The 24,752-nt window shown below is 39.7% G+C and overlaps 1 protein-coding gene across 3 annotated transcripts in view; it reads right to left on the bottom strand.

The window, feature by feature from the left end:
- PIEZO2 (piezo type mechanosensitive ion channel component 2) overlaps window positions 1–24,752 on the bottom strand; it is a 395,935-nt gene that overhangs the window by 117,926 nt on the left and 253,257 nt on the right. For all 3 annotated transcript variants that reach the window (XM_040696651.2, XM_025147821.3, XM_046938004.1), the window contains 3 exons: window positions 18,322–18,484; window positions 4,062–4,269; window positions 1,798–2,011 (listed from right to left, as the gene is read on the bottom strand). In XM_040696651.2, coding sequence (XP_040552585.1) covers window positions 1,798–2,011; window positions 4,062–4,269; window positions 18,322–18,484 — 585 coding nt within the window. The remainder of the gene's footprint in view (window positions 1–1,797; window positions 2,012–4,061; window positions 4,270–18,321; window positions 18,485–24,752) is intronic.

Here is a 24,752-nt window from a genome sequence, read left to right as displayed (position 1 = left end):
AATAATAAATATATTAAAATGAAGAGACTTTTACAACTGATGTGTCAGATGAAATGTTTTGTTTCTTTCACGAATACACAGAAAGTTGTGAGCATTTCAGCAAGTCAGAACTAGAAATCACTCATTCTCCCATATTGACCTCTAGGTGGCAAAAGAGAACCTAAACGAAGTAAACGTTTTTCTGCTTTTCCTGGTAATCCTATGCCCTCCAAAATCAGCTTCCTCAAATCAGCAGTCCCAGCATCACAGAACACACAACTATTAATCTGTACTAAATAACATGTCAAAATAAGTATTAAAGTACCAGACACTATGGCTAAGCAGCTCAAAAAGTAAAACAAACAAACAAACAAAACAAACAAACAAACAAAACCCAGCTTTTTTGTTTGTTTGTTTACTGCTTTTAATGAAGTGCTTTAGAATAGAATCATAGAATCACAGAATCACCAAGGTTGGAAAAGACCCACAGGATCACCCAGTCCAACCATCCAACCTCCACCAATGGTTCTCGCTAAACCATGTCCCTCAACACAATGTCCAAACGTTCCTTGAACACCACCAGGGTCGGTGACTCCACCACCTCTCTGGGCAGCCCATTCCAGTGCCTGACCACCCTTTCAGAGAAGTAGTATTTCCTAACGTCCAGCCTGAACCTTCCCTGGCACAGCTTGAAGCCATTCCCTCTGGTCCTATCACTAGTCACACGAGAGAAGAGGCCGACCCCCAGCTCACCACAATCTCCCTTCAGGTAGTTATAGAGAGCAATGAAGTCTCCCCTGAGCCTCCTCTTCTCCAGACTGAACAATCCCAGCTCCTTCAGCTGCTCCTCATAGGGCCCATGCTCTAGACCTCTCACCAGCTTTGTTGCTGGTTTGAGATACAAGAAATTAATTGATTCGTGCCGGTACATCTGATATCCCTTCCCATTCAACTCACAATAATTACAAGGAACAATGAACTTACTAGAAGAAAAAAATAAGTTTTACATCAAGTTTAATGTAAGGAATGGCACTAAATGGCACACAATGGCACAAAAAAACCCATGCCCTGAAAACAATTTGCAACCACAGTGCAGAAGAAAAAAAAAAAGGCATAAAATATATGTGTTACTTCATCTTCTTTTAGAATACAGTACAAAAGCACATCAAGACACTAAAGGGTCACCAAAGACCGATCTATTCAGTATTTACTGTAGCAGTAACTAGAAATACTGGCTTTTGACATAAAAATGATGTGGCTGTTGATATGAAGGTAAGATTGGCACGTTCTGCGTGACCACAGAAAAAATTTATATTCCCAGCCTAGTATTATGCACCACAGACGATGTACCGCAACTGCCCTGAGTCTCTGCACACGAGGATGGCAGATTACTTGTGCATTTTGCCTCAGTTAAGACACTACTTCATTAGACCTCAGAATATCTCTTTCCCTCAAAGAAAAATGTGCATGCACACAGATCCTTTGCATCAATGCTGCCACTGGACTCCTTTATCTCCTGTCTTAGCCAAATCCTTCTCACTCACATCTGAGGGTCACTCTGATAAAAACAGAACTCATCTTCCCCTACAAAGAAGCTGCAGCTCTCTGTACCCAAGTTCCCAGACAGGGCTGTCACTGCTATACTATCCAAAACCATTCAGCCCATCGTGCTTCTTCCTGCACTCCTCAAAGACCAAACAAGACTTTTTCAAAAGTTATGCATAGAATTTGTCAAAGCAAAGGCCATCTGCTTCAGCATGTGATAACAGAGCATTGCATCAGATGGCCACAATTACATAAGAAAGGAATTTCTCTTACCTGGCATAGAAGTCTTTTGGTGGAACGACCTCCTGGAAGAACTGCAACTGGTACAGATAAAGTCCAATCAAGTGCCCTGCACTGAATATAGCCATTAATACACACAGACAGCTGAATATCAGCGGATCAAATGCTTGGCAACAGGACCACCACGTGCACAGGCCCAAAAATACAAAGAAATATACAGCTGAGGTCAAGGATGGCACCATCATACCTGCAAAAACAAAAACATGGAGGGTTGGAAAAATGTGGGAAAGAATACCGTTTAGTTAAACCTAACATCTGACAAATGCATATAATAACTTAATCTAACTATCTTTGTGCTAACTACTACAGTTAGCTCTTAAGATTGCTATTAGTTGGGAGACTAGAGGAAAAGGATCCTGTTTTTTTTTGCTCAATTCATTTATTCTGTACCTTAGCATTTGGGACGCAACCACTCTTCAGAAATCTGCTCTTACATTTGTAAAGATATTTCACAAAGCATGGAGAAAACCAGAAATGCAGCTTCAAGACTAGTCAATAGATACACTACCATATTAAACTTCAAAATGAATTCTAAGTACAAGATGCTAAAATGACACCATGCATGGACAGTGAAAAGCCTTGTCATGTAAAACTTGAGATATTGTGAGTTAGTAAAAATGAAAAAATAAAAAAACCACCATTATGCATATAGTGATGCATATGCAGTTGCACCTTTCACAGATCAGAGTTCTTGCAAGGCACAATGGGACAGAGAGGGGCTCAGAAGACAAGGGGCTTCACTCTGGATTTTAATGGCAGAACTTCTCAAAAGCTAGAGTGGCCACATCCATGTGATGCTAGGCAATATATATGTACCATAAGGACACTCAGCTATGGAAACGTTGCCTGAGTTTCATTATCACATCCTTTGCTTATCTCTGCTCCAGTGCTTGCTTCTCCACAGGTTTACAGATTCAAACATGTGGCAGGACCACAGGGATCATTTATTCTGACTGCCTCTGTAATGCGGGACATAAAACTTCACCCAGTAATTTCTGCCTTGAGCCTCTGACTACTTATTTTCTTCCTTCAAATAGATACTTTGTCTTTATTTAATCACTTTAGGAGAAGGAGAATATGCTACATCCATGAATAAGTTGTTTATATGGTCAATTACTCAGGCAGTGAAAAATTCAACATTTATTTCTGGTCTCAAATTGCCCGAGTTTACCACTAAGCTATTGGATCACATTATAAGTTCCACGGGATGAGATGTCTGCTACAAAAACGTAGGCCCCTTGTAACTTTGTCAATACTTTCAGACTGCAATCAAATCATCGTTCATCTTTTTTTTTTTTTTTTCCTGGCACACTGACTAAGGAAGTATTTAACTAATTAAACTTGAGGTTTCTCTCTGGAATATCTCTGGAATACGGGCTTCCAAGACCTCAGGCCCTTTCTATTTGTAACTCTCCTCTGAACACCTCCCAGTCCTCAGCGTGTTTTGGAATTACACTGACAAGCCGCCCAGTGCCACTGAAGAAAATGCCTCCTACCACTGCCATTCTTCAGTTTCATCCTCCAAAGGTCATTCTTTTTGTTTGTTTTATATTCATGCAACTTCAGAAAGATACTGAAATCATTTTTATGTGCCTGTATCTATTGGCCACTTTTGTTCCATGGCACCTCTCTTCCCTAATGTCAGTCTCCATGGTGATCCACATCACCTACTTTTTTTCCTTTTCAGATTTATTACTTTGATTCTGTTTACATGTAAGACTGCTAGATGAAATCACCTTACTGAAAAAGCCTACCTTATCAAGAGTCACCAGCCAACATTAAAGTCACATCAAAAGTCATTGTGAAGTCTCTCTATCTCTTTTGTTATACACTGCATGGTTGTCCTATTAATCTTTTATATATATACATATGTATTTTATTTTATTTTTTATTTTTAAGGCAATGTGAAATCAGTTCATTTTTATACTTGGAATAGATAGTACCAAATCTGTCAATTTATGTCAGTCACTTGTATTATGCAACTGTTCACCATTTGGCTAGAATAAAAACTGTAAAAGTCATATACAGAATGATAGGACAGCACAGTAGTACTAAAAAATTAAGCAATTCGGTATATTCCAATGCTTGCCAAAAAGTTAATTTAAATAAAATCAGCAGCAGTTTCTTTTCCCTTCAAAATTTCCATTGTTATTCCCGCAGGTGCTGAAGTGCTGAAAACTCATTTCTTAAATGCATAATGCAATGGGCTCTGGAGGAAATTTTTCAAAAGCACCAACCTGCTGAACCAAGTAAAATTGTAACAACAACTTTTCCAGTGGTGATTATCATGTTGCCAATAAACTCTCTCAGTTTGGATGCTAGGGAGGCAATTCTACGCAGCAGTTTTAATTTCATTGTTTCCTCGAATTCTGCTTCACCACAGTCATCATCCAGGTCTTCTTCATACATCAAAGCATCGTCTGGCTCTAACTTTTCTCTTACAGCCTAAAGGAGGAGGATTAAAAAAGAGAAAATGCAAAAGAGAGTGAGAAAGAGATTTTGAAATTTTAAAACACAGAGACAATATTTAACAATGAAGCCCTCTTATAATCTTCAACTAGGAAGTTCTCCAAGGAACAAGAGAGTTATGAAAGCTGTACTAGAGCTAGAGTTGTGCGTTGATGGCTCTCAAGGGAAAAGGATGTCAGGAGTTGTTGCTGAGAAAGACTTCAGTTCCTCTAACATACATACAATAAGCCACAAATTCTATATGAAATTTTATTTGGTTGGCGGGGCATCCTTTCCATCTTGTGATATATAATCTCAAATTCCTCTTTGGTTTAACGGCTTTGAGTATAAGCTCCATACAATAACCAAAAATACCTTCCCAGTTGAAGTTCTTCAGCTAACTCCACTTTTCAACTTTTCCTCAGTGATCTAAGGCAGAGCAACAACGGCTGAGATAAATGGGCAGATAGTTCATGAGGAAGGGCAGGGTGAGAGAGAAAAACTATATCCAGCAGAGACTCAGGGAAAGAATCAGAAATGAGGAGGTTGGCAGTCTATGAAATAACAGAGGAAAAATGCAATGAGAGAGAAGTAGCGAAAGCTTAAGTAATCTGCAAAAATTTAGAAAATGAGACCAGGGGGTTAGAGCTGCACAGTGGAAAAAGGAAAGGAAGGAAATGGGACAAGGTCCTTCATACTTGAACAGTTTGTTAGGGTTTGGCAGTGGCCTTCACCATCAACCCTCCATTGTATCTTGGAGACCAGAAGACATACAGAGCTCTTGAGTGATGCAGAATAAATCATCAACCCACTGTGAGAATCACCAGGATAAGCAGGAGGCCCACCCAGAGAAACCATTTATGGAAAAGTTAGTCATTCACAGACCTGAAGGGGCATACATATACATATTAGAATGTAGCAGTTTAAGGCCAGATTCTCTCTGTAACACAGCATAGCTTCTTTGGCACTAATCTGGATTTACATTAGCTGGTTCTGGCCAACCAGCATCTCTGTGTAAAAGTGAGAAAGAGGGACTATTGATATTTTTCATTAGAATGTCGATTTTATATTTGTTAGTGACTTCTGGCAGCAAAAAAATCCACACTGACAGATAATACTGCAGCAGGAATGGCCTGCTTAACTCATCCAAATTCTCCAGTACCATTTTGTTATATAGATTCTCAAGGGGAAAAAAATTCTCATGGGCTCCCTTGTTTCACCTCTAAGCCTGGTGCCAACTTTCTCCTCCTGCTTTGGAGCATTAACAATGTTGTGATTGCCCAGAAAAAGCTTGCTCATTCTCAAGAGTATCTGTTTTACAGATGATGAAATATGTATTAAATACAATAGGGCTGACAGAGGAAATGTACCTTTCTCTTGGACATATCCAGCTATTTCACTAACTATATCCATTATAAATGGAGTAAGGTAACATGTTTGTTATTGTCACCATTCACTCCCAGAGCTCTCCACATGCAAAATTATTAGATCCTGATGCAGAACAATGGAGAGGAGATGGCAATCCAAACAGGCAGTTGTCACATTTTGGGCCACTCAGAACAAATAAGTTTTATATCCATTCATTGTTTCAGCTTATATCTGAACTCCTATCGCAACATGAGCTAAGTATTCAGTAACAGTGCTGACGGTAGTTTGAATGATATATTATGCTCTTACTTCTTGCAAAACTGTTTTAGTGAGAAAGCCGTACAAAGGGCAAAAGTAATGATCACTTCTGCTTCGGCTATAATTACCAGATGAACCTGCTCCTCATCTAGTCCTCTGGGCTCAGTCTTACTCCACCTGAACTGGCTCTGGCATTCTGTTCCTTCAGTTTAATATGACCAGTGAACAGCGAGGCCTTCAACAGTATTTACACCTCAAACCAAAGAGAGTTTAGAAGATAATGAAATGGCACTGCTAATATATACAGGCCTGTGCACCTGTGTGAAAGAGAGTGCTGTTTCCTCAGCTACTGTTTTCAATTTCTTAAAGACAGCAGGCATTAAAATGTGGAATTTAAAAATGTGTAAGGAACCATTTCAAAATAAATAAGATATTCCAAGGGAGACTGTGGGCACAAATATCTGTATGATTATCATGAACCTATATTGCAAGTCACACATTTACTAGAGTGTGAGTCGGCATCTAACTCTACACATGTAATAATAAGATATAAAAGTCTGAAGAACAACAAAAGAAAATAAAAATACTTTATCCATAAGAAAATAGAAAAAGTTCTTGAGGGAAAAGTAACACAATTAAAATATTTTTAAATATACATTTGAGGAAAACACATAATACTTTCAAGGAACAAAGTAAAAAAGAGGATGAGAGGTAAGAAAGCCAAGTTAAAGGAGCCCAACTTTCGTTGTCTTAACAGTTCTGTATTAATAATCTGCTACTGACACCTATCACATAGTATGCCAAAGGAGAAGCACTAGGAAGGAGAATATTTCACTTAACCAGGACAACGCTGGTTAAGTTGTTGAGAATGAGATGATGGTCAAACACTTCTATGAACTGAGCTGTACAGACATTAAACATAGCTAGAAGCCTGAAAGTGGATCACTTAGCCAAGAAGTTCAGGGCTTTACATCAGCATATTCCCTGGAAAGAATGGAGTCACAGGATCCCAGCATGGCTGAGGCAGGCAGGGCCTTCTGGGTCCCCCAGTCCCAGCCTCGCTGCAGCAGGGCCACCCAGAGCAGGGTGCCCAGGCCCACGGCCAGGCGGCTTCTGGAGACCTCCAAGGAGGAGACCCCACAGCCCCTGGGCAGCCTGTGCCAGTGCTCCGTCACCTGCACAGCACAGCAGTGCTCCTGGTGTTCAGAGGGAACCTCCTGTGCTCCAGTTTGTGCCCATGGCCTCTTGTCCTGGCACTGGGTGCCACAAGTGTCAGTGGGCCCAAACCACTGAGGTCAACTTCTACATCTCTCAGTTCCCTATCTGCAAGCTTTTATAGATGATACCTTAGATCTCTGCCTTATTCTGTCTCCCAGTGGTGTCACTAATGCCCCAGTCAATGATTATTTCAGTGAAAAGACTCTGAGAGCTAAGCAACTATAGGTTTGACATTTTGTATACAAACGTATCTGTTTGTACTTTGGTATCCAAGGTGAAGTGAAGTAGCTGAAAGGCCACGTTCCTTTCCTGAAGTAGCTGAAAGGCCATGTTCCAGTGTATTTCAAGAAGACAAACTTTGAGTTCTCCCACTCTCATATCCACCTCAAACCAATTGGGTAAGCTGGGATGGCTTTCCAATTTTTCATGCTGAACACTTCAAACTGCCAAAGGCATGCATACAGTGAACAGTTCTTACATTCAGCATGGTGATAATGTGCATGTTTTAACACTTTCTGATGATTAAATAGCCATGCAAGTACATGCTCATCACAGAACACCATTCCTCCAGTCAGACAGTTTTGCAAAGCTCTTTTTACTATGTGGATTAGTCCAAAGCTACAAACCCATGCTACGTAGGCTACAGTTAGAAAAATACTTTTACTTCCATAATAAATTACTTATTATGCAATTACAGGATCCCTGTAGATGCTGATTAAATCAAATAAACTTCTCCATTCAAGGAGTATAGAGCATTTGTGAAGTCATAAACATGTGTTTCCATGACCTTTGCTCTGTGGAGCAGGGCCCCAGGACTTTTTATAAACAGACTAAATGTAGTTTAGGTTTTTCAGCAATCGTATGGAAATCCCAGGAGTATTTATTGTAAAACATTTTTTTTTAAACTGAGAAATTGAGAGAGAGTACAGGCAAGGAAACAGTATTGCCTCTGTGGCAGCTACAGCAGCTACTACTGAGGCCAGGGCCAGAATGTCCATTAGCTACTTTGGGGGTTCGTTTATTAACATCTAAATGTTACATGTTTCATCTGGTACAGTATAAACACTGCTGCATAAAGATATCCTCTAGTCCCAGAGATATATTTACTAACAGGAAGCTCTAACTCCAACCAAAAGCCCATTCTTGCTTCAGAATTTTCCTTGCTTTGCACCTATGCTTACTGCTATTGTGTCTGTGAACACAAATTTGCTTGTTCATTGACTTTTCAATTCTACAAAGGAAATGAACAGAATGCACCAAAAATCCAAACAACAAGAGCAACAAAATTTAACTAATCAGCCCTGTTACAACTAAGGATACAACAGAATCTTCCAAAGGATGCAAATCCTGTGCCTGTGAATGCACTGCATTATCAACACCTCTAAAGTACGTGCTGCTAAGCTCACAAGTATAAGTTCTCATGAGAGTTCAGGTGCTTCCTCCTTCCCGTTGGCTGATAAATGCTGTACAAATAGCTTCTTTTGCAGTGTTTTGACATTTCCTCCCTGCCAGTACCAGGAAACTAACATAGAGGAGTGAGTACATGAAAAATAAAACCGAGGAAAACACATAGTCAGGTGAATTTTGCCAACTTTTTATAATGTGTTCCTTCTAGAGCCTTTAATAAAGGTTAAATGGATCCTGCTATGTCAGCTCTATTTATCTGTAGATTATGTAGGAATTAAAAAGAAGTTATAGAGAGATGATGTGCTAAGCCTCGTTATACAAGTCAGTGGTGAGATGACACTGTTTTCCAGGTGGATTACAGGTGGCAGAAATGCAAACTGCGTTGTGCATCATGTCTTGGTTTTTTTTTTTTTTTTTAATTCTAGTTTTATTCACTTTCTTATTAAACTGTCTTTATCTCAACCTACACGTTCTGACACTTCTACCTTTAACCCAATTTGCCCCCATCCCACTGGGAGGTGTGAGTGAATGGCTTTGCGGTGCTGAGCTGCTACCAGGTTAAACCACAACAAGCAGTGACACCCGAGATGGCAAAAAAAAAACAAGCAGCCCAGCATCCCTGGTGCTGGCACTGCCTTGGTCTCAGGCAACTTGACTATCCCCTGGTTGCACTCTGCACAGTGCCTCTGTGAAGGAAAGTCTGAACAACCTCTGGAGGTGCAGAAGGCCTTATGCACACTCGTGTTGTCCCTTACTTGCCATTAGGGCTTCAGAGTTTGGCCTGACAAGGAGCTACTGCCTGGAGCCTGAACCTTTCCTGGGCCCCCTTCATAGCAGCCTTACCCTGTAACTATTTTGTAAACTTTAACTAAAGAAAGCTGGCCTGCTCAGTCGAGATGGACCATATCAGAACATGGCTGAATTCCTACTTTCAGGCATACTTAAAAAACCCATTTTTCTTTTCCTTTCTATTTTCTTTCTTACTTTTGTTGTTGTTGTTTGTTTTATCAAAAAGCTCCTTATTTTTAGAAATCAGAGAGTTACAGGAGTAGGAGGAATTCATCACAAACCTACTATTAGGAGCAGTATCTCTAAACATACCCTGAAAATGCATGTAGAAAAATTAACCAGAGTAATACAATATTCTCTAGACAGATCCATCTGTGAGTACAAAAGCTGGAAGAGAAATTTAAGTGCTATTTGTTTTACCATCAAAGGAACTGCAAACCCTTAATGGGATATAAATGATTGCAGGTTTAACCTTCAGTCAATACTAAACCACACTAAGGTATTCATTTATTGCATTCCCAATTTCTTAAGAAAGTGGAGAACTCCACAGTTCTTATGAAATATCCAGCATATAAGAAGCAGTGTCTTTCTGCTTTTTCAACCATAGAATAGATACAGAAACTTTCATACTGACAATTCCTGTGGCATTCAACTTGAGCTGTACAGGAACAGAGCTGTCTACCAAGAGCATCTTCTTTAAGATCAGCTTGTATGAGATAGATGTGCTCAAAAGAGAACTCAGATGAGTCTACAGAACCTTTCTCTACACAAGCGGAGAAGAGGTAGGGCTGCAGATTACAAGCCCAGGCTGCAGTAGAAACCCACTCTCTGGACTTAGCAGTCTACGCTCAGTCAGTTCTGCACTGAGCAACTTCAGAGGAAAAGCCTGCTAAATAAGCAGAGCTGATCAAGTGTGCGATAATTGCAATAAGTAACTTTGCTAGGTACAAGGTTAAGAATAAAGCGTCCTTTTGGAATTTGAACAGAATTCTAAAACTGATTATACCAAGGAGAAAAGTCCTAAATCAACTTTAAATCCTATAATCTTAATGAAGAATTTTATCTCTGACTGGTCTAAAACATTCTAAATCTTGGGTTAAATGCCTAAATAGTACTACGTAAAATTGGAAGAGTTGTGCCATCAAAAATAACTTTCAATACATCTGCAGGTTTTGACAGAAATGAACTGTGTGCAATTCCAGAGTAAAATATCCTGTAGGAAAGAATCATTTGTCACGCAAAAAAATGATCAGGGTATACACTGGAAGCATTTAGGGACAAAGGCACTTAGAGATTCAGAGAAAATGAAAAAAAAAAAAAAGAGAGAAAAAAAATTAAGCACAGCTCTGAAGCAGGATAAGAGGAAGTCAAAATCATTAAATCCTGCATACAATAGATATTGTACTGAGAAGGCCAAAGATTGTTTCACTTTCAATGTACCTACTGCACCTGAGCAAACATCAAGTGATTTCAGCACAAGACTCACTTAGTGAATATGGAAATAGAGTTTCACATTTCAGCTTCAAAAAGCTGTCAGACATATAAGCCAAATGCAAAAGAGAGAGGAAGTCACAGGCAGAGTTTGGTGGTTTGGCCTGAGATGATTAAACATGGTTTTTAGTGAAAAGGAAATAGGAAGGCTTGAGTTATGACTACAAGGCACAATTCAGTACGAACTCTAAATGAGCTAGTGCAGATATGCAAAACTGCATAGCACCCGTATGGAATAATTCCTGGATGAAGAAGTACACACATTGTACCATTATCCATCACGCTGAGAAGTACGATAAATAGCCCTACCGGAGTGCCATGATTATTGCAGTATTGCCTCAGCTCGTATGGAAGTAGCCTGGGTACTTCTCCAGTACGGCCCTACAGAGACACAGACTACGGGGATGAATGGAAGAACAGAATATCTAATCTATAGAAAGATCCAAAATTGCTTGGCTTTCATCTTCCAAAGCAAGCATCAAAGATATATATATATATTTGCTCTCAAAAATATCAGGGAAATAAATGCTGGAGAAGAGATTATACTGAATCAAAAGTGCACAAAAACAAAATAATATAATGTAGTCAGGAATACATGTACAACCTAAATTAGAGGGTTTCTAACCACCAGGAAAACAAACAAACAAACAAAAAAACAACAAAACCACAAAAAACCCCACAAAACTTCAGAACAGGGCCTTGTCAGGAGCAATGAGAAGAGGACAAATGGCCCTGTTTTAAGATGCGGTTTCCTGTCTTCCAGAGGGAATACAGCTGCCTGAAATAGCAGGAGAGCGAATTCAGATCCTTTCTTGGATTGTATTATTCACATCTTAGGCTGACAAAGGAAATAATATTCTAATGTTTTGCTCTCCTGGTTTACAATACTGCATTTCCAAACTTGGAACTGAAGATTATTAGAAGAGCAAACCAATAAGACCAGTGGAGAGCTGTCACAAGAAGAATTTCATTACACATCTGTCCTGTTTCTAACCAAACCAGGGCAGGTGCATGCTGAAGTTTCATGCTAAACAGGCTAACAGCATTTGGTAATACATAATGTATTGCACTATGTAACATTATCTAGCTGAGGCACTGCTGTAGTGTAATTGCGTATTTGTGTTAAGACTTATCCAAATACATGTGCATCAAACAAAGAAGCTAATGTAACTTGTAAACTTCTGACCCCAGTTAAGACAAGATGCATTAGAATTGTTACTGAGGGAGGCAGAGTAAGGTCTGGCAAACTTCACTACTACAAACACTGCAGGCAAAGAGATAAGGATACTATCCTTAAACCACATTAATAAGGTGTTACATCTTACTCTCACCACATCCAAAGCACACAAGGACCAATTGGGTTTGGATCAGTTGTTCAGAGGTTCAAACCAAAGAAGTATTATTATAATCCATTAGAAAAAGTGAGCAAACGTCATGCTAAATAAACATGCTGAAGGGGAAAAAAAAAAGAAAAAAAAAAAGGGTAAGGTAAAAGATGAGAATACAAAAAGAGGTGTCTTCATGAAGCTAAAAAGAAACCAAGATATTCATTACCTCTCTCTTTTTCCCTCTTTATCACCTGTTGCATCTTGATATGCTTATTTACCATCTCTGAAGAAAAGCAGATAGTGAAGAAACCTAAATTGCAAGTGGGAATATGTCTACAGAAGTCAGAGCCAGATGAATGTTTGATACTGTTAGAAAAACATCAGATGAAGATAAACATAAACACAAAGCAATAAACTCAGGAAAACTAGGCTCATCCCTGGAAAACAGGACAGTCATCTAGACAGGGTCATGAGCACCACTGTAAATAGTTCAAAGGAGACAAGCAAGTGTGAGCAACTACAAGGAATGTGAAAACTCGTCTTTCCCAGAGCGTGCCTTAGTCTAAATTAGTTCTGCTCATTACACAGGTTGTCCAAGTAGATGATGCACTAGTAGATTCATCCTAACCAACATCCTCTGAATCTTACAAGGATTGTAATCATACTATCATTCAGATCATTTATATGAAATGCTGAGGCACTGATATCCCATGTAGCTCAAGAGGATATTGCAGAACATTAGCTGTTTCAAGGAAAAATAATGAAAATGACCAAATAAATGAATAATAAAAAAGAACAGGGATTGCTTACCTTTTGAAGGATAAATAGGTAAGATAATAAATAACTTGATTTTCCTTATACCATCTCGTGCTGTTTTACAACATGTAATACAAGAGACCTTCCATAAAATTAAAAGGTGTTAAATTTAAAATAAAATCAGAGAGCAGTTATTAAGCTGTGGAAGTCCTTGCTTCATGACGCTACCGAAGCCAAGAAATTAATAAGGTATTAAAAGGGACTGGATAATTATATGTTTAACAAGACTATGCAGAGTAGCTATAATTAACAACAACGTTTTTGGAAGGGATATGAAACCATATGTTTTAGGATTAAAGCCAGTCTCTCACTAGGAGAGATCAAGATAAATAGCAATATTGGAGATGGGGAAAAATTTATCACTAACTTGCTTATTGTGGTAATACAGAAGGTACCAGCTTCTTCCAGGATGAGGGTGCTGGTCTAAATGGGCAATTTATAGACTAAGAAGACCTTAGACAAAGCATGGAATGCGTCTAACTCAGAGCTTGTCTAAACTGTCCTGTATATGTGGCATTTACACTTGGAGACTCGAATCAAAAGAGAACTCTAAATGGACTACCTGCCTGATGTAGGTGTACGACAGATAGCCTGGGCCCCTCAGCCTGATGATTAGAAAGGCAAAGTTAAGAAACTGAGCGTTATTACCATTCCAGTTTGCTACGGGACAGAGAAGCTGAGAGACAGATGAAGTAAGAAGCTTCATTTTTCTGAAGAGCGTCAATGAGAAACAAGCTCGAACAAACAAGGCAGCAAGTGCCTTGGAGGAAGCTGCACTGAAGACTGTAACTGTTTATTTCACTTAACATCAACACCTCTTGTATAGATGAAGTTACACAATCTCACAAGGATATTTTTACCCTGTCAATTACAATATCAGGCAACAGTCACGAGAAAAAGCTACTTCCTTTCTAATACCTATCAGACTGTATATACTGCATCTGCATTTTGGCATTTAAACCACCATCTGCATCAAATCAAAAATGTCATACTTTCAGCTGCAGCTGGGAGTTAACTGTTCTCTCTCATTTTCTTCCACCTTTTACACCTTGTGACTGGCATTGTGCTTTTCGGCATTTGCAATCTGGGCCTTTCTCCAGCTGAATTCACCTGCTTTAAATTTTCTGAGCCCTAATAAAAAAGGCCTGCAGACACGTTTGCTCCAAGTGTGCAACCATTTAGGGGTGGTAATGAGTTGGACTGCAGCCTGGTATCTGGCAGACCTTCCTACTTCATGACTCACTGTTAATTAAAACCACACTCTTTGCTTATTCCTGGGATAGCGTTACTTACAAATAATTGAGAGTCTCTTACTACCTTCCAACCTCCTATCCCCAGTTCTGTTCGGTGGAATACACTTTTCTGATGAAAATTACACTCTTCTGATGAAGATCTGTTTTCCTGAAAGTTGGACGCAGTGTAATGAAGAAGGATATCCATTTTTCAATGAATCCATGCTATCCTCAATTCAGATTCTGATACTTTTTCTCGTTTTGACTTGCATCTAATCCACGAGCAGTCTGATCCGCTGTGCCCTACAGACTGTTTCTGGATGCTACCGCCGTGGCTATGTACACTCAACTCCAGGCATTTTTACAGCATGCCCAGATAAAAGTTTAAATATGATGGATTCATACAGAGCTTTGAAAAGGTCACTTTCAGAACTACTATAATAGTTATTTAACAGGCTTTCTTGTATTTAGAATTTGGAAGGAGTAGATGCACTACTCTTTTTTTTTTTTTAATTTAGCCTATTTCCACAGTATTCCATGCTCCCCATAAGCACAGATGTTTAAGAATCCCTCAAATTAAATAATTTCATGCAAAAAGGTAAAGCTGTAAGATAAATTCTCTGTTTTTTCTGGAAGTCAGAGCGCCCATTTCTTGATGCTTAGGGCTACCTGTGGCTAGGCTTCGACCAATCCAAAAAGCTACCTCTCTTATCATAGGATGGCTTAGGTTAAAGGGAACCTAAAAGATCATCTAGTTGCAAGCCCCCTGCTATATGCAGAGCTGCCACACACCAGAAAAGGCTGCCCAAGATCCCATCCAACCTGGCCTTGAATGCCTCCAGAGATGAGGCATCCACAGCCTCACTTGGCAACCTGTTCCAGCACCTCACCACCCTCTGGGTAAAAAATTTCTTCCTAACATCTAACCTAAGTATATCCTCTGTTAGTTTAAAGCCACACTCCCTTGGCCTGTCACTATCAGACTCTGTAAAAAGTCAGTAAGCACCCTTCAAATACTGTCAGACCACAATGAGGTCTCCCCAAAGCTTTCTCTTCGCCAAGCTGAACTAGCTCAATTCCCTCGGCTATTCTTCATAGGAGAGGTGCTCCAGCCCTCTGATCATCTTTGTGGCTCTCTTCTGGACAAACTCCAACAGCTCTGCATCCCTCCTGTACTGGGGGCCCCAGGCCTGGACACTATACTCCAGGTGGGCCCTCACAAGGGCAGAACAGACAGGGACAATCCTCTCCCTCTCCCTGACAACTACTCCTCCTTTGATGCAGCCTAGGATATAGTTGGCCTTCCAAGCTGCAAGAGCACACTGCTAGGTCATGCCCATCAAGAGTCCTACGACCTTCTCCATATGGCTGCTCTCAAGCAGTTTTTCTCCCAGTCTGTTCTTGTATCTGGAATTGTCTTGACCCAAATGCAACACCTTGCACTTTGCCTTGCTAAACGTCATTTATGGATCTGCTGAATCAGTTTAAATCAGCAGATGCATTTTTAACAAAATTGCGTACCGTAGATCTCTGACAAGTGGTGGCAGGAACTCTCAGCATAAGCTCCTCAACTTTCTAATTGGCTGTGGAGCTGTTCTAATAAACCCAGGACTATTTCCCTTAGAGGCACAGTACCAATCTCAACACTTCTCCTGAGGCGTTTGTTTGTAGGGCACTTATTTCTTTAACTCATTTTCTATTTTCTAATTCAGTGGAGTTACAGTATCAGTACAGTGCCATGGCAAAACAAGCATCAATTAGATAATACTGAAGTCAACTGTTCACTTAGTTTTCGCTTTTTCAGGGGGCTTTATCAAAGAGGAATTGAAAATTATCTTGTAAAACCCACACGGTTTGGAATCATTTTAGACCATGCCAATATTTTTCCAAATTCAGACACTCAGCCGCATGCTCTGCATATGCATTAGGTTCCTTACAGTCCTGCCAATTCCTAGCAGATTCAGCTGCTTCTGCAGCCTCCTAACTAGCAGAAATGATTCCAGGATGTTATATGCAGACACCTACAAAGAGAAAGTTGAAGTTTGGAAAATATGTGTTTAACGTGTATTTAATTTTCCACTCTCCATTTTACTCCCTCTTTAAAAACAAGCAGGTTATTCCGATGTAAATCCATAGTTTCAGCTGTGAAGATCAGAATTCCTCAAAACACTGGGGATCACCTCACATGACAGTAAGCATTACACTTCAAAAAAAAAAACATCAACTGTGGTGAAGTTTTTGGTGCCACTATATCTAAACACAGCTGCAGTGTTCACTAAATAATCTGTAATACATACAGTCCACAGAACATAAATAATATTTCCTGGGTTTTGATGTGAAGAAGTGAAATATATTTATGCAGATTTCCATTTGCCCGGTATCAGTGTTTCTTTGCAGTCAAAGTTTTCTCTTTCTTCTCACCCCCACTCTTCCTTTGTAGACTATTCTGGCACCTTTAATTGTATCAGTGGAATGCCTTGAGGTAGCCATGAGTCCATGACACATCCAATTTAAAGCTGCCCTCTGTTCTATGTGATCACCGCTGGTTAGCTCAGTTTTATGTTACTTTTTTTTTCTTGCATTCCAAGCAGATCTATTGAGCCCTGCTTGGCAGGCAGCATCCCTTGTTTCCATGAGACTGAGCTCCCTTCTCCTGCCCAGACTCTAGGCTCTGAACTAACCAGAAAGTTAATATTTAAACACTATCATGTAGATTCAGAGGAACCTCAGAATGTTCTTTTGTCTTCTGAGCTTCTATTACATTACTCCTATTCTATACATATGCAAACACATTTTCTATCCAGGAGACCAAGGGCTTCAGAGAAGTTTATCAGAGCCCACTTTGGTAAAATATAACTCTTTTAGTAAAGACAGATTGAACACAAAGTGTAACAACTAGCCACTTCTCTTAATGCTTCTAGTTTCTCCCCTTACAGATACAGCCCTAGATTCTAGCTGCTAAATCCATTCTGCACAGCTCCAGCAATAAAGCAGATTTAAAGCAGGTAAAACTGGCTTCCCAGAGACACAGCAGAACCTTGCGTATTCAGATGACACTGAGGCCGATGTATCCTCCAACGCGTAGTAAAAAGGTGTAATCTTCAGGCAACCCTCAGCTGCCTGGAGAGCACCTAAGAAATTACAAGCAACTCGATGTAAAGCACAGTCCCAGTACTGATCTTTCTTGGGCTAGAAACTCAACTAGCTTCTGGCAATACCACGAACCAGACAACAGAGAATCACACAGAGATTTTTCCCCCTCTACAGTAACACCAAAGTGGACAGCTGATCTCCTCAATGCTTTACCCTCTTTCAAAGTGCAGTTTCTATCTGCAGTGAGCAACTTGCAACTTTCTCCCTTAAAACTGGAGTTTTGAGGGTAAAGAAAAGAACATTTCACCCATACGTAAAACAAGGCAGAAAATGAGACACCAGGCACGCTAGACAGCCTGATAAAAAACATGTCAAGACTGGCACTGGGAATTTCTCTGCACCCTGGGCTAAATTCCCATTGCGGCTTTTTATATTATAAAATTGTTTCCATCTATATGTGGAATTTTCTGTGTTCATGATCTCTGCCATTCTTCCCACCAGCAAAATACACAGCAAACACATCAACAGTTCCAGCTGTGTCATTCCCAAGAACTATCATCAAGCTTACTCAACTGTTAGCCTAACCACTGTTTGAGATAATTCCCTCCCTGAACATAATGCGCAGTCTCTCCTCTCTTCTGCTAAGAGTCATTTCTGATAATCACTTAGATTCTGCTGTTCTTCAATACCAAGTTTGGAAACATGGGTACTAACTAAAAGGCTGAGCAATGTACGTAGCAAAAATCCTTTTCAGACTTAACTAGAAGCCCTGGTGAAGAAACACATGGTGCTCAGCCGTCACGACTACCCGTTAATTCAAAACAATTTGAATATTCAGTAGCAAATCCACCACTTTTCATATTCTGCTCTGTTTTCTCGAGACAATAACCACAGTAGCTTTTCCACTTTAAAATCAAGTGTTTAGTTTCCTGTAAGTACACTTAGTATATCCCATGCTCATCAGACTAATTCAGGATACAACTCCCAGCAAGAACGCCAAAGCTCACTATTAGCTATAAGCAGTACAGACAGAAATGAGTAGTTGATACCATTTCCTCATTTTCAAACTGCGCGTTGCAGTGCACTGCATCCTCATTTATTGCCTTCTGAACCATGTTGCGGCAGAGGAGCCATATTGTCAGGCTCGCAATGAACATCCCGATGTCTGGTACAAATAGTCTGATCACGTTGCCGGCATCTGCTCCTTTCACACTGTATGGGATGAAAAAAAAGAATAAAAAAAAAAAGAACAAAAAAAACATTTGTTACTTCTAAGGACATTTTCAATTGGAACAGAAAGTTAGCTCAAGGCAAAGAAAAACCCCCAAAACCCAGTTGTAAGAAAGATTCAGAATACCAGGAATATGAGGAGGACCAAGAACTCTAGACAGAGCTATTTTTGCTCTCCAGAAGTATGGAATAAGTGATTATTCACTGGGAGCTCACATCATCATATTTTGCTGATACTTCACATTTTGATTAACCCAAGTCTGAATTGATTTTGCGGTGAGCAACACATACAAGCAACATTTTAGGCGAGTTCCAAGGAGAACTATGTGTGTAAATGGCAATCTCTTTGTAGACATCGTTGGCATCGTTAGACAAGAGCATCCAGCTCCACAAAGCTGGAGTTCCAGTCACCCCTGAGGGGTGGCATGTTCGGAAAGGGTCTACAACGTTTTAACATGCCTCATTTTGTTAACATATTAAGATGTTAATGTATTTTATTCAATCAAACCTTCTGAATATCTTTTTCGGTATTTAAGTACGAGCACTTAAGTACTAATATTTAAATATTAATCAAAGAGAAAGTGCTAGAACCCCACCTTGAAAACCTTTCTTCTCCTCTGGATGAATTTTATTTACAGAGGGAGTATCGCTACTCTGTTACATAGATTTAATTGTTTATGCTGGAAAATATGACTTCAAGGTTTTGGACGCAGTGTTTGAATTTCATTCACTGTTAAAATGGAGAACTTGGATTCAGATTTAGTGGCACAATGAATGGTTTGTTAAGCTGCTACAAGTACTTAATGAACTTTTATCTTTTATTAATGAGAGGATATAGTCTTCTAACTTTTATTAATGAGATGTTATAACTTTAGTGATTTCAAAGTGTACAGTACATACCTGCCAGTCATGACATTAACGCAGTTCTGATTTTAACATATTTTTTAGGCTTTTGTTTCTATAATCATTTCTGAGAACAGATGAGGCATCTGTATAGCTCCTTGGGTTTAGGTGAGTGGGTTAGACTAGCTCTTCATCGCCTACTACCAAGGTATAAAACCTCGATAGTTTATTTTACAGGTTCAAAAAAAAAAAAAAAAAAAAAAAGAAAAAGATATCCCTTCTGCCCTTTCTTTACCGTTAGCAGCTCTGAAGCCTAAAAAAAAAGCTACATGTGAAGGAGTTACCTCCAACTTCTTCAATTAGCATCATGCTAGCAGATCCGGAGTACTAAAAAGCCTCTGATGTGATTAGGACATGACCACTATCAGGAATCTTGCTGGGCTGCTAACCTAAATCCAAGATCCTAGATTTCCATTTTTGCCGTCACTACTGCTGACCCAGCATTTCCTTGTAAATGAAGGGAAAGAAACTTCAACTCTACAAACAAGAAACTTCTTCCTTGGATGCTCTTTGCTGCTACAGATCAACCTGGAATAGTCACGCGTTCTAGCAGCTAAGCAGCTTCAAAATGTTTCATTAATGGCATCAAGTAGTCCTGTAGCAGGGAAAAAAATTAAGTAACTGAAAAGCTTGTCAAAGAATGAGGTGACTAAGTCCTCGATGGACTGCTTGTATGCTTTCCTGTGCTGCTGTTTCAAGAAAAATGTGCCACAGAGTCATCTGGTGCATGACAAGAGAGCCAATCTGTTTAACGTTACAGAAAATACAGTCTTGGTGTGTCAGTTCATTCTGCAGTGCTGCAGTTCTGCCACTGAAGATCAACTCGTCAAGGCACTTACTTTACAGCATCTCCTTTGGCAGGAAGTAATAAAAAGCACACTTTTAATAAAACAAACTCCCAACAACAGTGTACCCGGGATTCACAACCATAACAATGAATTAGCTGCACTTATCCCAATTGCTATGCTACAAGCCGCCTATTAAGGCTGTTTTCCTAAACACGTGCCAACAAAATCTGAATTCTTGATTCTGAAAAGTATCACATGGGGTTTTTTTTTTAGAATAAGTTAAAAAAAAACCTGAAAGCAGAGTTAGTTTTAGAAAAGTATACATTTGCTAGTGTCATATTGGAAAAGGATCGTATATATGTAATGCTCCTAAAGCCTGTAGGTAGAAGCATTATATATATACAATCCTTTTGCATGTGCCATACAGGCTTTTTCTGTACCCAGGTATGGGGTGCCAATAAAATTTAGTTTTGTACCACATCTAAACTTAAGGCACAACTCAGGCATCTTCAACCACTCCCTCAGAAACAAGTTAAGAGGCTTCATAACCAGCATTACTGAGTTGTACCAGGTTCTCCCTGCTCACATTGTACTCCCGCGGAGCCAGGATGGGTTGTCCTCCTCCTTTAGCACCCCCAGAACAAGGAGACCCTGCGGGAGCACCGCCTCTGTCGCGGCTCACATTTCTTTCCACTAATCCAAACCAAGTGCCTCTGATTTTTCAAAATAAATCATTAAGTTGTGTTGTTGTGAAAGATGTAATGTGCAGCTCAGGCTGGCAATAGAGAGGCTGAGCAGTGATACTAACCACAGAACAGGGAGAAACCCTGCAAATGAATAGCTTATTCACCAGAACCATTCACAAATGCATGCTGTCCCCAGCTCCCCATGAAAAGGAAAACAAACTGACCCCAGTGTGATAATTAAAGAGGAAACAAAAGACTGCTTGAAAATGGAGAAATGCATATTCTTCTATAAAGCAGAGAAATAAACTGCTTCATTTGACCCCAAGCAATTTGCTACCCAGTTTTTCGTAGCACCAGCTAAACCAAAAATCAGTTATTCCCATTTGTTATCTCTGGCAGGACAGAAAAAGGTAAATACTGCAATAATTCCACAAACATTTCTCACTTTGTTTGCGCATTCACACATGGTCAGACTTTGCATTTGATAACAGTCTACACACTGTGCTCGTCCCTCCAAAGGAGGCTCTCTTGTGATGGAATTAAACCAGGAACACAGCAAACCAATTCCAGAGATCTCCTAGAGAAACCATTCACTTTAATTGCCTCAAGAATGAGAGTAAAATGAACTGGGCATAGACATAGTACGGCACTGTTTACTCACTTAGACTACAGAATTTACCTACAAGGCGAGTTTAATTGTAATTAAACTCTGGCTGAAACTTACACAATTTTTAAGACAAAAAACTAAGAGTAGGATTGCAAGAGCTGCTCTGCAACTATGTGAAACTGTTCTACCATGTCAAAGGAAAATATAGCTAGCTGTGGACATGCAGCATAAAACTGCACTCTTATTTCATACACAGTCAGAGAGAACACAAATGCATTGAAGGACCGAAGTGAGCATTATTTAAACAATATACTCTTCCTTGATGCTCCTAAAATAGCATTTGAGTTTTCTGAAAATAATTATATATTTCTCTGCTTTCCAGAATACCAATTTGCCACAAATTAGAATTACTAATTTTTTCTACTGAATACACAAAGCTTTGGTTAACAGTGAATTACTGATGCTGCACTGTCTGGTCCAATTTTGCTCCTTAGGAATGGTACCTTCCTTGCTATTTCAGATTTGCAGAATAAAAGCAGCACAGCACCAGAGCCATTTAGAATTAAAAATACAATGACTTCAATAGAATAAAGTACACAGTAATACATGTAGAAAGCAATACGCATAAGACCAAAGAGAAAAAAAAAACAACAACTTCACACAGAGGATGAACACCAATAATCTTTGAATATTAAATATTTAATATTTTGTTAAGAACAAAGATGTTGGGAAAAATCCTGTCTTAAAGAGAATTTAGATTAGCTCAGTATCTATCTGCAACATAATGTAATGTTAAGCTTATGTTAAATGATAATGCTAACAATCCTAACAAAGCCTTGTAAAAAGCCTGATTTTATACTGAATACTTGTTAAAAAAAAAAAAGTATTCAAAAATATTTTTGGCCATAGTTCTACACGTTCCTCCAAAGCCATTCACTGTATGCTGTACAGCAAGTGGAACATGCTTTAGCAGAGGGGGAGGCATGGACTTGATGACCCCTGGAGGTCCCTTTGAAGCCCTGTGATTCCATGATTCCTTCAGTTCCCTCTGGGGTTTTTGATAGTAGCTGACTGCTTTCTAATGAACTGAGTTCACAAACCTTGTTAACGTATTAAGAATTTATAGGTGATAAATTAAAGAATAGATGCATAGTGTCTAAAACTTTCCATTCATCTTGTTTGATTCTTGTGAGATATCTGACATTTCAAAGTGGATCTTGTGTTAAGGACTAATTAATTCACCACCATAGCTGTGTATAGCACAATTCCCATTGGTTTCATCTGCAATTGTAAGCTGGGTTGGAGGTAAATCAAACCTAAGAATCACAAGCACAGTCCCTGAAAAATGTAGACTGGCACACAGACGAGCTGTACCGGGAAGGAGCAAATTCAGCTGTTTATCAGCAGTATCCTCTCTGTGACCCAAAAAATTGTGGAAACTGAGGATGCCAAAGACAAGAAATCAGACTGCCTTATGTATGTGCTTGCTGTTGGAAATGGATCTCGATAATGGTTGCAGCTAGGAACAACTGAAAGAGGCCTCTTGTCCCCTCTGCCTTTGAACTGAGGATGAAATGTCTGGCTCTGTAATTCCACTTCTCGGGGATTCAAACATAACCTGTCAGGATCCAAGGACTGTGGACCCCATCGCAGACACAAGCAACACTTCACTGGACACAGGGAGCTCAACAGTCTGTATTCAAGCTGGTGTGACTTGTCTCTGCCAGTTCAAATGGCAAGTCAGATCTGAAGTTGGTTCCAAAGGCAACCTAGATACGATCCCCAGGGCAAACTACACAGTTTGCTGAGTGCAGGTAGGTCTGCCTTCAGTCCTTTCCTTACGTCATGCTCACCCGCAAACTGAAGGCAAGGAACATTACAAAAGCAAAATAGGGATTTAGTGTCATATTAATATTAATGTCCACAGGGCTGTGCATGACCACTTTTAATCCTGTGCTTCCTTAATATAACTGTCAAATGCCATATGTTTTTATCCAAAATACCTGAAATTGCGTTTTGAGAGAATTTTGGTCGTGCACAGTAAAAAACTGAGAGGAAGAGGGAAGCAAAAATGCACAGAGAGGTAATTATAAAAATATTTAGCATGTAGTGACCTACCCAACGTACAAGTTCAAAAGGCTCCTGAAGTATTTATAAAATCTTAATCACTGCTTACAAATGACATTTGCATGAATTCAAAAACCAAAAGTACACTTCACTTTCTCAGGACAGACAGCTTGCAAGGAAGAACACTTTCTGAATTGCAAAAGTGCTCAACCACATATTAACCAAACATTTGCTTTCCAAATACTGCAGTGCATGCAGAGGGAGCGCAGTTATTTGAAACTAAATGCACGTGGCAAGATTTTGGTATGTCACTGCTTGAACAAACCATTCAACATTAAAAAATTATGGATATGTGCAAGATGTAAAAAGCTAGTTTATGCCAAGTTTTCTTTTTTAAAGCACCCACTGTTTCTTGTTCATCATCACTGATCCTCTAGGAAAGGGCAAATTCCAGCTTGCCCCAGGCAGCACACACAAGGCATAAAATTTAGCAGGGATTTAGCAGCTATCACGCAAAGTGCTCACTTGTGCTATAAAGCTGGCTTTGCCCGTGTCCTGCAGCTCCAACTGTGCAGCAGAACTGAAGCTGCACAGCCAAGGAGGAAGTGAGCACATTCCCATCCACACCCATGGTGCAGCGCGTGCCAGCCCCTCAAGGTTGTGGGAATGACAAGTCAATCCACAGCACAAATTATTTCAGGTCAAAATGGGAACACGATCCTGAACAGGGGCAGAGCCAAAGTGAGCTGAAGAGAGCAGAGGATGCTTCAGCTGTAGGGGTATTTTACTCTGGATTCTTCAAAGAGACTTTCTATCACAAGAATGTACATTCCTCACTCGCTTCTCATTTACAAACATACTGTATATGGATTTGTCCAAAGCACTAATTCAGGAATCACTAATCACTGCAAAACACTCACAGCTAAATCAATCTGCCCATAACTCAACTCAACTCAAATACTTGGTGAATGACAGCTAGCTGTTTGTGGAAAGGCATACAGATGTGTTCCACAATACTCCTGACTGAAAGGAAGTGCTGAAAAGACTGAAGGAGGCTGACATTCCGTGGTTGTTTCAACACATATTTTGCTCTTTCTCTTCGCAGCTTTCACTGGTTGGAGCACAAACAGATCATCATTTCATACTACTTTTTATTTCTTTCTAAAGCCAGCATATAATGCACTCACAGAAAATAAAAG

This window comes from Gallus gallus, chromosome 2, assembly GCF_016699485.2.
Source record: "Gallus gallus isolate bGalGal1 chromosome 2, bGalGal1.mat.broiler.GRCg7b, whole genome shotgun sequence".
In the NCBI taxonomy this organism is placed as follows: Eukaryota; Metazoa; Chordata; class Aves; order Galliformes; family Phasianidae; genus Gallus; species Gallus gallus.
The sequence above is the reverse complement of the archived record's forward strand: the minus strand, read 5'-3'. Positions and strand labels throughout refer to the sequence as shown.